The sequence below is a fragment of the Saccostrea cucullata genome, unplaced genomic scaffold (genome assembly GCF_032062105.1).
Source record: "Saccostrea cucullata isolate Sc308-1 unplaced genomic scaffold, CSIRO_AGI_Scuc_v1 ctg1443, whole genome shotgun sequence".
Lineage (NCBI taxonomy): Eukaryota > Metazoa > Mollusca > Bivalvia > Ostreida > Ostreidae > Saccostrea > Saccostrea cuccullata.
Window position 1 is genome coordinate 277,911 of NW_026930741.1, and position 12,801 is coordinate 290,711.

The window sequence follows — 12,801 nt, forward strand, 5'->3', positions numbered from 1 at the left end:
TTTTAGCACTTTAAAGCATATTATACAAATACTACAATAGAGTTAAAACTATAATAAATGATGAGTAATACTATATTGTACATTATATGTAAGAAACACAAAATTTCACTGTCTTGTTACCAGAGCGGGCATCTCAAAAAAATAACGAATTTTCCTGTTTTTATAGAGTACTACAAAATTTAACGGGCACAAGATATTTCTATGAAAACATAATAAAAATATTGGAGATATTCTTAAATTTCTATGTTTTAAATTTCAAGAGCGTACGTTTATTACTATTTCTTTAATAAGATTTTTATTACCCATTTCGTAAGAGCTTCAGTTTATTATAACGTCAAAAACACACTATAACGACGTCAACCTAACTATCAATGGTTTACGCCATGACCGTTCCCGGTTTTAAATTTTAGTCACGGTTTATGGGGGATAATACAAACGCTTGATCAGTAAAGCGCTTGACGTAAACAATGGTGAAATATTGTTGCGTTCCACTTTGCGGGCGTTTTGGAGGACACAGATTTCCCGCAGAACCAGATTTAAGATTAAAATGGAGAGTTGCAATAAAGAGGATGGACCAGAAGACAAAAAATCTATGGAATCCTGGAAAGGAAGACATTGTGTGCCATGCACACTTTACCGATCACGACTACAAAGATACAGAATCAGGTTAGCATCTCTAGACTCGTTGAATTTAGGCTATATGATTTATCATTTATCGTTTAATTCGAATTCTGGTTTAGTAATTTAAAAGTTACGGTTGTTTAATAATTTTGTATTCGTTTGTAATTTGTTTTCTTCCTTTAGAATACGTTGCTTTGTGGTTTCTTTTACTTCTGTTTCAGGTGTAAACACTAAAGTTTGGTATGTATTCATTCAAGATTATCTGGTTTATACATTAAATACAAGAGAAATGAAACTATATTATTGTCATGGAAACTTTTAGAAATGTAAATTTATCAGTGCCTCCATTATTAACTACAATTATACTATTATAATAATATGCAAACATTGAATTATTATTGGCACTGCCAGGTTTAATGCCTTTTGAATTTTATCCTTCGTTTGTAAGGTCTTTGAAATTCATGTATCTTAAAGAAATACACATCTGTGACAGGTGAGCGAAGTCGACTTAAACATGGTGCTGTCCCTTCTGTGTTTGATTTTAAGAGCACTGGTACCCAAACTTTCCAAGAGACAGAAAGATCAAAACGGATGAGGCTGCGAGCCAATATTCAACAGACTGCTCAAGACACTCATTTTTCCACAGAGGTACAGATGGATGAAATGGCTGTACATGAAGTCGTCTTGGAAGCGGCATCTTCTAGTGCCTCATCTGAGCCAAAGCATGAACGAGCAGAGTGTGCAACAGCTGAAAAGGAAGTTCAGTGTGACATTCCTACACTGGGTAAATTTTCAATTGAAGGAATGAAGCTCGACAGCAAGATGATTTCATATTACACTGGCTTAAATGGTTATGATCATTTCATGCTCATCTTTAACATTCTAGGACCAGCAGCTTTTGATTTGAATTACAAATGTGCTTTGTTAAGCCCACAAGACCAGTTTTTTTTAACTTTGATTAAACTCCGACAAGCAAAAGAAGATGTGGAGCTTGCTATGCTTTTTAAGGTTTGTGAATCAACTGTGTCAAAGATTATAACAACTTGGATCAATTTTTTGTACTTTCAATTTAAGGAGCTAGAAGAACAATTCTAGCCCTCAAAAGATATCATTAAGGAACACATGCCAACCGATTTTGCAAAAAAGTTTCCCAATACGCGCATCATCTTGGATGCAACAGAACAACCGATCCACAAACCCTCAAATCTTGAAGCTCATTCCAAAACATGGTCTTCCTATAAGCACAAAAACACCCTTAAAACCATGGTTGGTATAACTCCTAATGGAGCAGTATCTTACATATCTCCTGCTTATGGGGGATCTGCATCAGACCGACAAATTATTGAAAGGTCTACCTTATTAAATCAAGATAAATTTGATTCTCGTGACAGCATAATGGCAGACCGTGGAATATTAGTTCAAGATTTATTTGCAAATCAAAATATTTCTGTTAACACCCCTACTCTTCTCAAAGGTAAAAGTCAGCTTAGCCCGGAAGACATAGTAAGAGACAGAAGAGTTGCTTCTAAACGCATCCATGTTGAGAGGGTCATTGGTCTTGCCAAGAGGTTTAAAATTTTGAAACATGAGCTACCAATGTCTAAAGTTCCCTTAGCTTCCAGAATTGTGTACATCTGTTTTATTTTGTCCAATTTCAGAAATTGTATTGTTGATAAAAGTGCCTGATCTAGACAATATTGAGTATACAGTAAAACACTCTTATAGTGACAGGAACATACAATTTTACTTTTTTGAAAGTAATTTGGTATATCTGTAAAGTTAATGATATTTTTAAACCCATAGAAAATTAATAGACTTTGCTGCAGCAGATATATGTGAGAAATTTGTCTTGTGCATCAAATTAATCTCAGGAGAGATTTTTTCAGCATATTTCAACATAACATTGTCAAGTATTTTCAAAATTTTCATATTTCTTACATTTTGTGTGTTTTTGGACAAATAAAAAAAGAAAAACCAAACTTGTTTGAAAATATTTTTTATGCAACAAAAATATTTTTTTTACTCAAAAGTGTGCTATTAACAAAAAAAAAATCCTAACATTTTACATGTACATGTAGATGTTGTTTTTGAAAATAATCAGGAAGCTTTTAACATTCTTTGACACCCCAGCATATTATACATTGAATTTTCTGTATTTCGCAAAAAATTGTGAAATTCTACAGGGTACAATACCATAAATATCCAGTAGCTACATAAGGAATATATGTATGGCAGAAAATCTTTCAGGTACAATAGGCTAGCATAAAATTCAAGTAGCTACTTAAAGAATAAATGTATGGCAGATGTGTGCCAGTATAACAAATATTGCATCAGTTTAATTTACAATGAAGATGACAAAAAAGGCCGAAAGTGCTGTACATAAAACAACTCTAACTTTGGCAACAGTGATCCTTCACAATATTCTTGGTCAAATTCAATTTTCTGCACAAATACATCCTTAAAAGTATAAACTACAAAATAACAGTATTTTCTCTTTGAAATATACAGCTGACCTTGTATTTGGAAGTAATACTTCGAATGATGTTTTAAAACAATCTGACCCTTAGTATTAAATTCAAGGAAACTAAAATGCTTTCCAGGAAAAATCTTTTCATTTCTACCACTGTATGGACACTTGACCTCAATCAGAGAATCCTCTGATATTAATCCATCAGGTGAAGCACCTAAATAAGGCTTTTGTACACAGACAAAAAAACCACAGCACTTTACTTTTAAACCAGAATCGGTTTCAAACCGACGTATCGCTTTAGTTTCATATACTCTACCATGTGAGGTAGCCTCGTTACGGAAAGAAACTGCTGAATTCACAAGTGATTGGCATAATTTGGTCTTATTTCTCCTCTGTGTAGCCAAACAAATGTCCCCAAATCTAGAGGAGGTCAGCCGCCATTTACGTTCCTCAAACCAAGACTTCGAAGATGACTGGCCTCTTGTTTTCTCTTCAATTGCAGCAGCTTCCCTTTCCGTAACCTATTGAACCATAAACAAAATGTTTCAGACAAAGTTAAATTTTCTTTTGAAAAAGTGCAATATTGGATTTAAAAAATTGGGTGTATGATAAAACTTAAAACTTCATTAAAATAAATCAATGACATTTTGGGGATGTGTAAATGACTTACTTGTAGAGCACAGTCTATCCAGTACTCAGTGATAGGCTTTTCAAGATAATCGTGATCCAATGTAGCTGTCTATCCAATAAAAACAATGTACATTTGATATCAAAACATCTTATTAATAATTTTTTTTTTAAGTTTAACATTTTAAAGAACTAATAATATGTATATTAAATAAAAAACAAAATAGATTGTATTTACATGTACCTGCATATCTGCCTTAGAATGTAGATATCGATAGGTAAGATTTTCTGATGTCATGGAACAGTAGTTAAACACGAGGTTTCTGGTCCTATCTGGAAATCCAGCATTGTTCCTGTATTTAACAGGTCTGGGGTCTGCAAATATATCCTCAGTCAGCCCTCTTTTCATTGGCAGCTCCTCAGCTTTCACTGGTGAACCTGCAGTGATAGATGTACTTTTTCATATGGAATTTCACTGATTGGACAAGTATTTAATTTTGAGGGGCAAAAGAAAAGAACTCACTGATTTCATACATTGTTCATTATTTAGACTTTTCCACTACACATTGGATTTTAAACTTAATATTTTTAATGTGGATAAAAAAAGAATGACAGTACACTTTTTAACATATTGTCATCCAATTTATGACATTCTTGTAAAGCATTGCTTAATGTACTTCAATTAATACTTACCATTGTAACTGTACCGAGGTTTATGAAAGACTTGCAAGTTTTCAGTACAGGACTTTTCAATGTACATCTCGTCTCCTGACACAAACTTTGAGAGCATGAGAGCAACTGCTGCAACATGTTTACACGTACCATGAGGTCCACGGCCAGCAGGGCACTCGCAGTGTGAGTTAAGGATATCACCAGTCACTTTATCAAGTTTTAACTTGAAAGTGTAAGATACCTGGTAATGTAGATTATATAACAAGTGTTACCTGGTATATGTGTGTACATTGTGGTCTTGAAAACATTTTTTGTGATTTGGAGGAATTTAAATTGACTTTGACTATATAAAGTAAATTGTATAGTTTGCAAAGATATCAGTAGTTCTTTTGGTAATTATTAACTTCTTCAAATTCAACATTTTACCTTATTTTTCATGGATGCTCCAACAATACCGGACAGGTACATATCACCATCTTCAAACAGAAAGGAAACTGCTTGAATTCGCCTACTTTCCACCAGGTTTCGGCCTTTCTCAATCGCCTTTACATCCCCAGAACATTGTTTGTCACCTGTGTAACAATCACTTACTAATTGAATCATTTTGTAAATTTTTAAGATACATGTATAAATAGATCAAATGATGTTAATATTCTGCAGGTCCAGGAAAATCACTATATTTAGCTATATAGGTAAATCTACCTATATAGCTTTATTTACCTATATAATATAGCTATATTTAGCTATTTCGGAGTAAATTTCTGTTTTATGAAAAGCAGACAAAAAGTCGCATAATGAGGCAGTAGTAGTTTTCAACTTTGAAATGGACTGAAAACAATTCACCAAAAACCCACTTACAAAAATGTTTCTCCTTTTGGGCAATTGCAATCAAAGATCTAAAAGTTTTGGGGCTATGTATAACAGTTAATCTATGGGTAAGCAGCTACTTTAACAAAGAAAAGCAGTTTTGGTCAACAAGATAATTGATTGGTAATAATTGAGCACAATGCAAGGCAATCACACTTAGTCATGCCTCACCGCACTTCCAGCTATCCAAACAATAGAAATGTATTTTTTGGGTAAAAAGTGTTTATAAGAGGCAATGTTTTTACTATCTATGCCCTAGGTTGTTTTTATCAAACCTTTTAAAAAATATATCAGCTATTCTTTTACATGTGACTTTTTGTCTGCTTTTCATAAAACAGAAACTCATTCCAAAATAGCTAATTTTAGCTAACGTATATTTTATAGGTAAATAAAGCTATCTAGGTAGATTTATGTATATATAGCTAGATATAGTGATTTTCCTGGACCTGTTCTGAGTTATTACTAATAATTACTATTAAACATCTAAATTAATTTATTAAATAAATTACCGGCCAATCTGTGTACAAAATACAGATCAATTTGTTCCAAACAAAGTTGTGGAATAATCTTTCTGTGGATCTCTGTGAGTTGTTGGAATCCTTTTGAAGGCCATGAAACTTCCAACGGTGTTGGTAACAAGATAGGTTCACTTTCAAAATTTCTGTTTCTCTCGTATGCTCTTAACCTAGTTTAAGATATAAGCACTTCATTTAATAAATAACGCATTTTCATTTACATCAAAAACGATAACTGTAGGTTCAAGGTTGGACTAAACTTGATATGTTTATAATTTAATTTTTATTGACAACGCAACTTAATAAATGTTTTCATGAGTGATTCGCGATACATATAAATAATTACTGTATGTCCTGTACCTCTCTATTAAGTCTGCCTTTCTGCCTTTCGTCGTTGCTCCTCTGGATATAAGTTCTTTTTTTAATTTCTCTACAGTCCATGATTCTATTGCCTTGTTAAAGTCAAAATCGGCGCCTTTGCAAGAATCCATTTCCAAGCGTTTGAAAGATAAAGCGTTTGCGTCATACCCCTTATTTAACATAACAGAGAAAACCGAAAACGGCGATGGCGTAAACCATTGCAAAATCGGTTAAAAAATCAGTTATATAAAATTGTAATTACATTTTTAAAGCCGTCATTTCTTAAGTTTGTTTTATTTTGTTAATCAAGTGAAAATAGTTGCTCTAAAACAGTAAGTATGCTTCATTTTACTATGATGCGCGAAATATTGCGCAATGTAAACCAAAGTCGCCCCCCTTAAATATAGAATGGTATTACAGCAGATAGTCGTCCGCATGGCGCATTGGTAAAAGCGTCTATTCTAGAGTTGCAGAGTAAGGAGTTGATACTAACGTCGCAGTTCGAATCCCACTGTGGGACGTGGAGACCGGTCCTTTAAATTTGGATGAGACTGTATTAACAGAGATCTCGTGTCGCAGTAGATGCTGGAACGAAAAAGATCTCTCACTGTTCAATGGCTCAGTGCAGAGCATATAGGTCAAAATTTGAAGGTCTTCACGGGCAAATGGTGGAGTTTCAATTTGGGTGAAAAATTCTCGAGATAGACCTTTAACAACAATCAAAAGAATTATTATAGCAGATAGACAAATAGTTGTAAGATTTTTTGTCTAAATGTAATGACAAAAATCAAAACTGGGATATCGGTTTATCGTTACACTTGAAGCTAAGCCAGTGTCACACTGTCAGGATTTATACCTACGATTCATTATGAATTCAAAAATCGCAGCAAATCGGGATTTATCGCAAAAGTACTCGAATGATATTTTCCTTACTCATGTTGGATCGCAGCAAATCGCCAAACTTGGCGATTGTTTTGAGGACGTTCAAAACAATCGTGGTCACAGCACGATTTTTAATTATTCATAGACAATCGCACAGCATCCGCACTGCACTCGTACTCATATTCGTAGTAAATCTTCGAAGTTCGTGCGACATTCGCGGAACTTCGTAGTACTCGAGACACTACGAGAGTCCTAGGAGTTATTTCGAGTGTCCTTCGAGTTTGTGCGAGTGTCTCTCGAGTTACTGCGAGTGTCCTACGACTTACTGCGGGTGTTCTTCGAATTGATTAGAACAAAACACGACTTTCCCGCGAGTATGACACGAAAAAGGACAATCGATGGCAAGTGCTGTGCGAAAACTGTGCGATTGAACAACGAGTTAATACGATGTAGGCAGACGGTGTCTGATGTTAACACTGTCAAAATCAAAATACTGCCTAAAAAAGAGGACAGAAGCTTAGAAGAGTGAAATAAACTGAAAATACATGTGTAACAGAAACTATAAACGCCGTGTACAATAAACTCATGAAGAGATTGAACATAATCAAAAGCTGGCCACGCTCTAGTTTTTACCCTGATCAGATAACATAAATGTGATGATTAATGATTTCAGACAAATCTCTGTTTACTCTTAATATGCATTCCATTACATGTATATTCGTAAGAAATCGCCAATAGTCGTAGGAATGTCGTGTATGTAACGTGGCATATCGTTGTTCTTCGTACGAGTATCGTATGTAACCGCGTTTAATCCTTCATAATCGTAGAAATATCGCAACCAGTTCGTAATGCTGTCGCCTCAGTTCGTAATTAAATCGTACAAACCTCGTTCTTTGTCGCACAGGCATCGCAGACACACCGTTCTAGCAGCAAAATATTCCACACGCTAGGTAAAAATCGCAAGACTAACCTGACGATAAACGGCGATTTTCAACTTTCATTAATTCGTGGATAATCGTAGCTTAATTCGTGTCAGTGTAACACAGCCTTAAGTAAACCATTTATGAAACGTATCATATAATCAGCACAAAAAAATTACGATGCATTTTATAAAAATGCAAATAACTTCAACACAAAGTGATCAAGTCCATCTAAAAGGGCATTATATAGTGGTCATGTGAAAGGAGCACAGTTTTCTGTCTTGAAATCTTATGGTTGATTCGAGCATGAGGTTGAACTAAACACTCTCCGAACGTAATGATTTTGCAGGGAAATGCAAATTAACTCAAATGTTAGTTTGTTGTTTAACGTCGCTCTCGAGACTTTTTCACTGATATGGAGACGCCACCACTTGCCGATGGAAAGCTAGAAATTTTGTCCTTTACTTGGCACTAACGGCCATTGAGCAGTAAGGAATATTTTTCGTGCCAGCACAACAGCGAACGTCTATACAAGAATATAACGGTGCATTTCAAAGAAAAATGAAGATACTATATCGCACTCAATCTCAAAGGTTCATTTTAACAATATGAAAATTGGAAGCAGAGTAAACAGAGGCCTCTAAAACGTCTGCAGTGGTATCAGACGCCATGAAGGATTAAGCATCCTCTGTTGTCCGCTTAATAGAACTGTACTACTTATCATGATAAAGAAACTGAAAAAATCAGTTGACAATTCGATTTGAAAAAATTACCTTTCAACTAATCAAATTTTTTTTTTTTTTTGAAAATTCAAGTTGATAATAAAATTGTTTGTGAATTAAAACATTGTATCGATCAAAAGATCAAAAGAATTTGGAATATTAGCTTCAAAGAATAATTTTTGATATTCATATATAATAATAAAATAACGATTCTTTTGGCATAATAGATTATATTAAACTAAATGTTTTACACAAATACATATTACATTGAACCTTGTAGGCATAAATTCTGCATAGTTAATATTTTTAGGAATATCGACAGTCGTCAAACAATGTTCACGGTTGCCTCACTGGATGGCGTGGCTTCATTATTTATCGGGCAATAGTTTTTTAACAAATGTTTCTTGAACGAAATGAATAATATCAATGTACATGATTACGCATGATATTTTAATATAATCACATAAGCCTACTTTAGAATTTCAAAAGTCAAGTTACATTGTCTTTGTGTTCTTTAGCAGGCATCACCTGAATAATTGTAATATCTGTCTGCGTTTCAGATGATGTTGATCCTCTATTTACATTTTGAAATCTTGATTTCTTAGGTCTGCAGTAGAAATATTCTCCATTAAATATTTGAATTATTGTCCTTAAATCAGGCATTGCATCTTTCTTCATATGCTCCCTGTCTTCGTCACTGTAAGACTTGTCCTCCAGTAATTTAATGGAACATAAACACCTCTTACCCGCTTTATCGACACGGTTGCTAACATCTTCTTCTTTCCAGTGTTTTGCCTTTTTTATGAAAGAAAATGCATGTCGCAGTTCAGAGCAACTCTGTTCATCTTTGACATCCTTGTCTGATTGTTGTGTTTCCTTAAAAAATGGACATGAAAAACAAATTGAAGGTATACAGAAAATGTCTTCAAACAAAGCAATTGCAGACATCTTTTGGTAAATTTTCTGAAAGCCTTTTTCGTTCAAGACAAAGGAAAATGTTTGTGACATGACTGCTATGAGGGCATTAATCAGAAGAATATACGATATAACGGTATATAGAACATACACTGTATAAGCCAACCAAGGTATCAAAGCTTCATTTAAAACGCCAACGTCGTCCAAACCGATACCCAATCTGAACAATGTCAGTAGAGAACCGAGATAAGTTTGAAATTCCTCTGGTCTGCTTTCAGACCCGATAAAACATATGTGCATCACTCCCGTAAACGCCATCAGTTCAATTGTGATTATTCCAGCAAAGGGAACAAGATCATCAATCAAAGCCTTTCTCATCATGTATGTGAAACTTCCAAAGTATTTGAACGGAGTCAAAAAGAATATCGTAAAATTCCATCCACAGATTAGTGCAATGATGATATGATAGTTCCATTGTACTTTTAAAAATGTTAAAAATGCATCAAATATTGTTGACAATGATAATATTAATAAAAGCAAAATATATACAATGTTGTGTGCCAGTAATCCTTTATCTGTGATCTTGCGACACCTATTGTACTTACTTAACATAGCACAAATAAAAGCCATGAGATTTAGAACACCAACGACCACATTCACACCGCTTGCTATATAAAAGATTACCTCACTGCGTTTGCAGGGGTTTGCATCTTGTTCACACATATAACTTTCCATTTTGAGTATGCTAAACACTGTCAAAAATACCATGTACAAAATGTGGAGCATCATCCATATTGAAAATGAAAACTTGTAGGATTTCCACTTATATTGTATAATATACCTAATAGGTTGTTGATTCAAAATTTTAAAAGCTTCATTTCTATTATAATGAAAGCCAAAAATCATATCTAATACCTTAGGTATGTCTTGTCCCTTGTATGGAACATTTTTTTCAAAATAATTTATCAGCAGATCAATTTCAGTAACATCATACACTTTTACGTCAAAATAACCAATTTTTGGATTTGGAAAACAGTAAACATCTTGAAGATTAATGATCAATTCGTAAAGTTCACTAACTCCTAATTTTGCAGACAATTGAAGAGGTGTAAGTTTCTCTCCATTAGTCCCAAACCAATCTTCTCTTTTTCTCTTGGCTTGGTCTTTAATGTCTAGTTTCATCAACTTTTTGTCATAAGCCTGACTTACCGTGAGAAAGGCGCTTTTGATATGTTCAATTTTTTCCGGATATAGAGCTGCATGTTTTATCAATGAGTGAAACACATTGTCCTTTTCATATGGGTTTTTCTGCAGTATGACTTCTAAAGTAGATTTTTTGAGCAATGTAGAGAGCATGTTCTGTGACTCTTTCTCATCTTCTCTGGCTCGTAAGGCAGCTATGGAGAGCGGGAGTTGGCCAGTTTTAACATAATCGTTGTGCTTCGGCATTTGTACAATACTTGTCAGCAATGTCTCACTCTTGTCTTCTGAATTGAGTATCTCTTCTACCCTAAGAACGTCTCCTTTATTTATTGCATTATGTAATGTTTCGACTTTTTCTTCAAGTGGCATCTTTTTGAATATTTCCTCCTTCTTCTCTTCATCTTTTCTTTGATGATTATCAGGTTGACAGCTGTTATCTTTTGGTATGTTTGATATATTACTTTTTGTATTGATTTGTTTTACTTGAACATTTTTAACTGATTCCCCACATTTTTCCTTTACTGCAAGCGCCTTAACTATTTTGTTCTCAATTTTTTTTAATTCCTCAAGTTGTTCCAATAATTTCCTTTCATTTCCACTCTGTATATGTTCTTGTACTTTTCCCGTTAAAACGAAGGATGACGGCGCACCACACTTTGACATATTCTCTCAAAATATGCATAATAAAACTTGCTTAGGGTATTCGTGACATTCGTCCACAAATAGCAAATTAAAATTTTAGACCGTTAGACCTCTGTAAAAAGGCTATACGGGAGGACGGAAAGAAGATTATCGACGAAAACTTGATCCGGACTGTAAAGAACGTGATTAAAAGTCACCAATATCACACATTATATCCTGATTTAAATACCTTCAGTTTTTGGTTTTAAAACAAAAAAAGAATATTTTACTTGTTTAATAGATTTTAAGCTTGACAAGAAATGGTGTTTGGATGTTGAGTAGATTAACTCAAAATGTACAGGTACTTGGGAAATGTTGAGAAAATGAAAGCTCACACAAAGTGCAAATATATATATGATACCAATTTACAACATTTTGATATGAAATTTTAAAGACCATATTGATTCTTTTATATTTTGTGTGACATTTTGCCCGATTATGTTTTTTTTTTGAAAATATAAAGATGCTTAGGGTTTCTTGATTCCATTTGAAACTCACACAAAGTGCAAATATATATATGAGTATATTTGTTTTGGGTTTTTTTTTTTGAAAATATAAAGATTATTCGTAGATAACTTTTTTAAAGGATCGATTTAAAGATTCCATGGAAATACTTTTTAGGAATATCAAATTGTCGGTAGCTTTTTACATACAGTTTTCGCACACCAGTACTTCTGTTATGTCTGATGTTTTAGAACACTAAAATGTAAAAAAAAAAAAAATGCTTTATTTTCATTCAAAAATTTTAAACAAAAGACAGTTCTAAGGCATTTTTTAAACCCCCAAACCAATGTGTTGTTTTTAAGTCATCTAGGTGTGTTTTCTTGAATAGTATGCATGAAACCAAAATAATTGTTTTCTTCAATTGTGCACAGGTAATTTCGGTGCGCTTTACTGTTTAAGATCTATACTTTTAAAAATTCTTTCATCAGAGACAAAAGGATTTTTCCAAACGGCATGAATATCACATAACAATACTGGCAAATACAAATAAAATCAATTGATTTCAAAACTCTAACATACTACCAGAGGATGAGAAAAGAGAGAAATCGTTAAGCCTTTGTAACCCTTAACGAGATTTGCTCCTGATATTTAAAGTCCTAAACTTTTTTGTCAAGTATATTTTTAGTTTCTACACACATAGCTTAATTATAAATCAAATAAAAAACAAGGGTAAATGTGCTACTTTTGGCGGTACAGTATATTTAATATAAGATTTTTGCACTGAAATTTATGTCTTAATTAAAAATTATATATCTTCGACGTTTTCCCTCCAAAATTTTTATCCAAATAAGATACGGATCAAAATAAACTATAAGTCTATTTTTAAAAAGACAATTTTGAAA

General features: G+C 33.5%; 3 protein-coding genes across 3 annotated transcripts; 2 read left to right on the plus strand and 1 right to left on the minus strand.

Annotated features, from left to right (window-relative positions):
- The first annotated feature begins 1,014 nt into the window (after positions 1 to 1,014).
- On the plus strand, positions 1,015 to 1,716 carry LOC134229890 (uncharacterized). The gene is made up of 2 exons (XM_062711672.1): positions 1,015 to 1,405; positions 1,508 to 1,716. Exons 1-2 carry the CDS (start codon positions 1,213 to 1,215, stop codon positions 1,714 to 1,716), a joined length of 402 nt encoding a protein of 133 aa, XP_062567656.1. The 5' UTR covers positions 1,015 to 1,212.
- A 27-nt stretch (positions 1,717 to 1,743) lies between these two features.
- LOC134229891 (uncharacterized) lies at positions 1,744 to 2,307 on the plus strand. Its single transcript, XM_062711673.1, has one exon. It carries the CDS (start codon positions 1,744 to 1,746, stop codon positions 2,305 to 2,307), a length of 564 nt encoding a protein of 187 aa, XP_062567657.1.
- A 286-nt stretch (positions 2,308 to 2,593) lies between these two features.
- On the minus strand, positions 2,594 to 6,350 carry LOC134229904 (uncharacterized). Its single transcript, XM_062711687.1, has 7 exons — positions 6,133 to 6,350; positions 5,767 to 5,942; positions 4,817 to 4,962; positions 4,412 to 4,631; positions 3,963 to 4,156; positions 3,762 to 3,830; positions 2,594 to 3,612 (listed from the first exon to the last, which is right to left on the minus strand). Exons 1-7 carry the CDS (start codon positions 6,312 to 6,314, stop codon positions 2,962 to 2,964), a joined length of 1,638 nt encoding a protein of 545 aa, XP_062567671.1. The 5' UTR covers positions 6,315 to 6,350; the 3' UTR covers positions 2,594 to 2,961.
- Positions 6,351 to 12,801: the final 6,451 nt, after the last annotated feature.

Bases quoted from the DNA above. Each gene is read 5' to 3' on its own strand.
- LOC134229890 (XM_062711672.1), top strand. From the start codon at position 1,213: ATGAGGCTGCGAGCCAATATTCAACAGACTGCTCAAGACACTCATTTT. The intron at 1,406-1,507 runs GTAAATTTTCAA...TTAACATTCTAG, and splicing joins GTGTGACATTCCTACACTGG to GACCAGCAGCTTTTGATTTG.
- LOC134229891 (XM_062711673.1), top strand. From the start codon at position 1,744: ATGCCAACCGATTTTGCAAAAAAGTTTCCCAATACGCGCATCATCTTG.
- LOC134229904 (XM_062711687.1), bottom strand. From the start codon at position 6,314: ATGTTAAATAAGGGGTATGACGCAAACGCTTTATCTTTCAAACGCTTG. The intron at 5,943-6,132 runs GTACAGGACATA...ATCTTAAACTAG, and splicing joins AAGGCAGACTTAATAGAGAG to GTTAAGAGCATACGAGAGAA. The intron at 4,157-4,411 runs GTAAGTATTAAT...CTATCACTGCAG, and splicing joins ACCTCGGTACAGTTACAATG to GTTCACCAGTGAAAGCTGAG.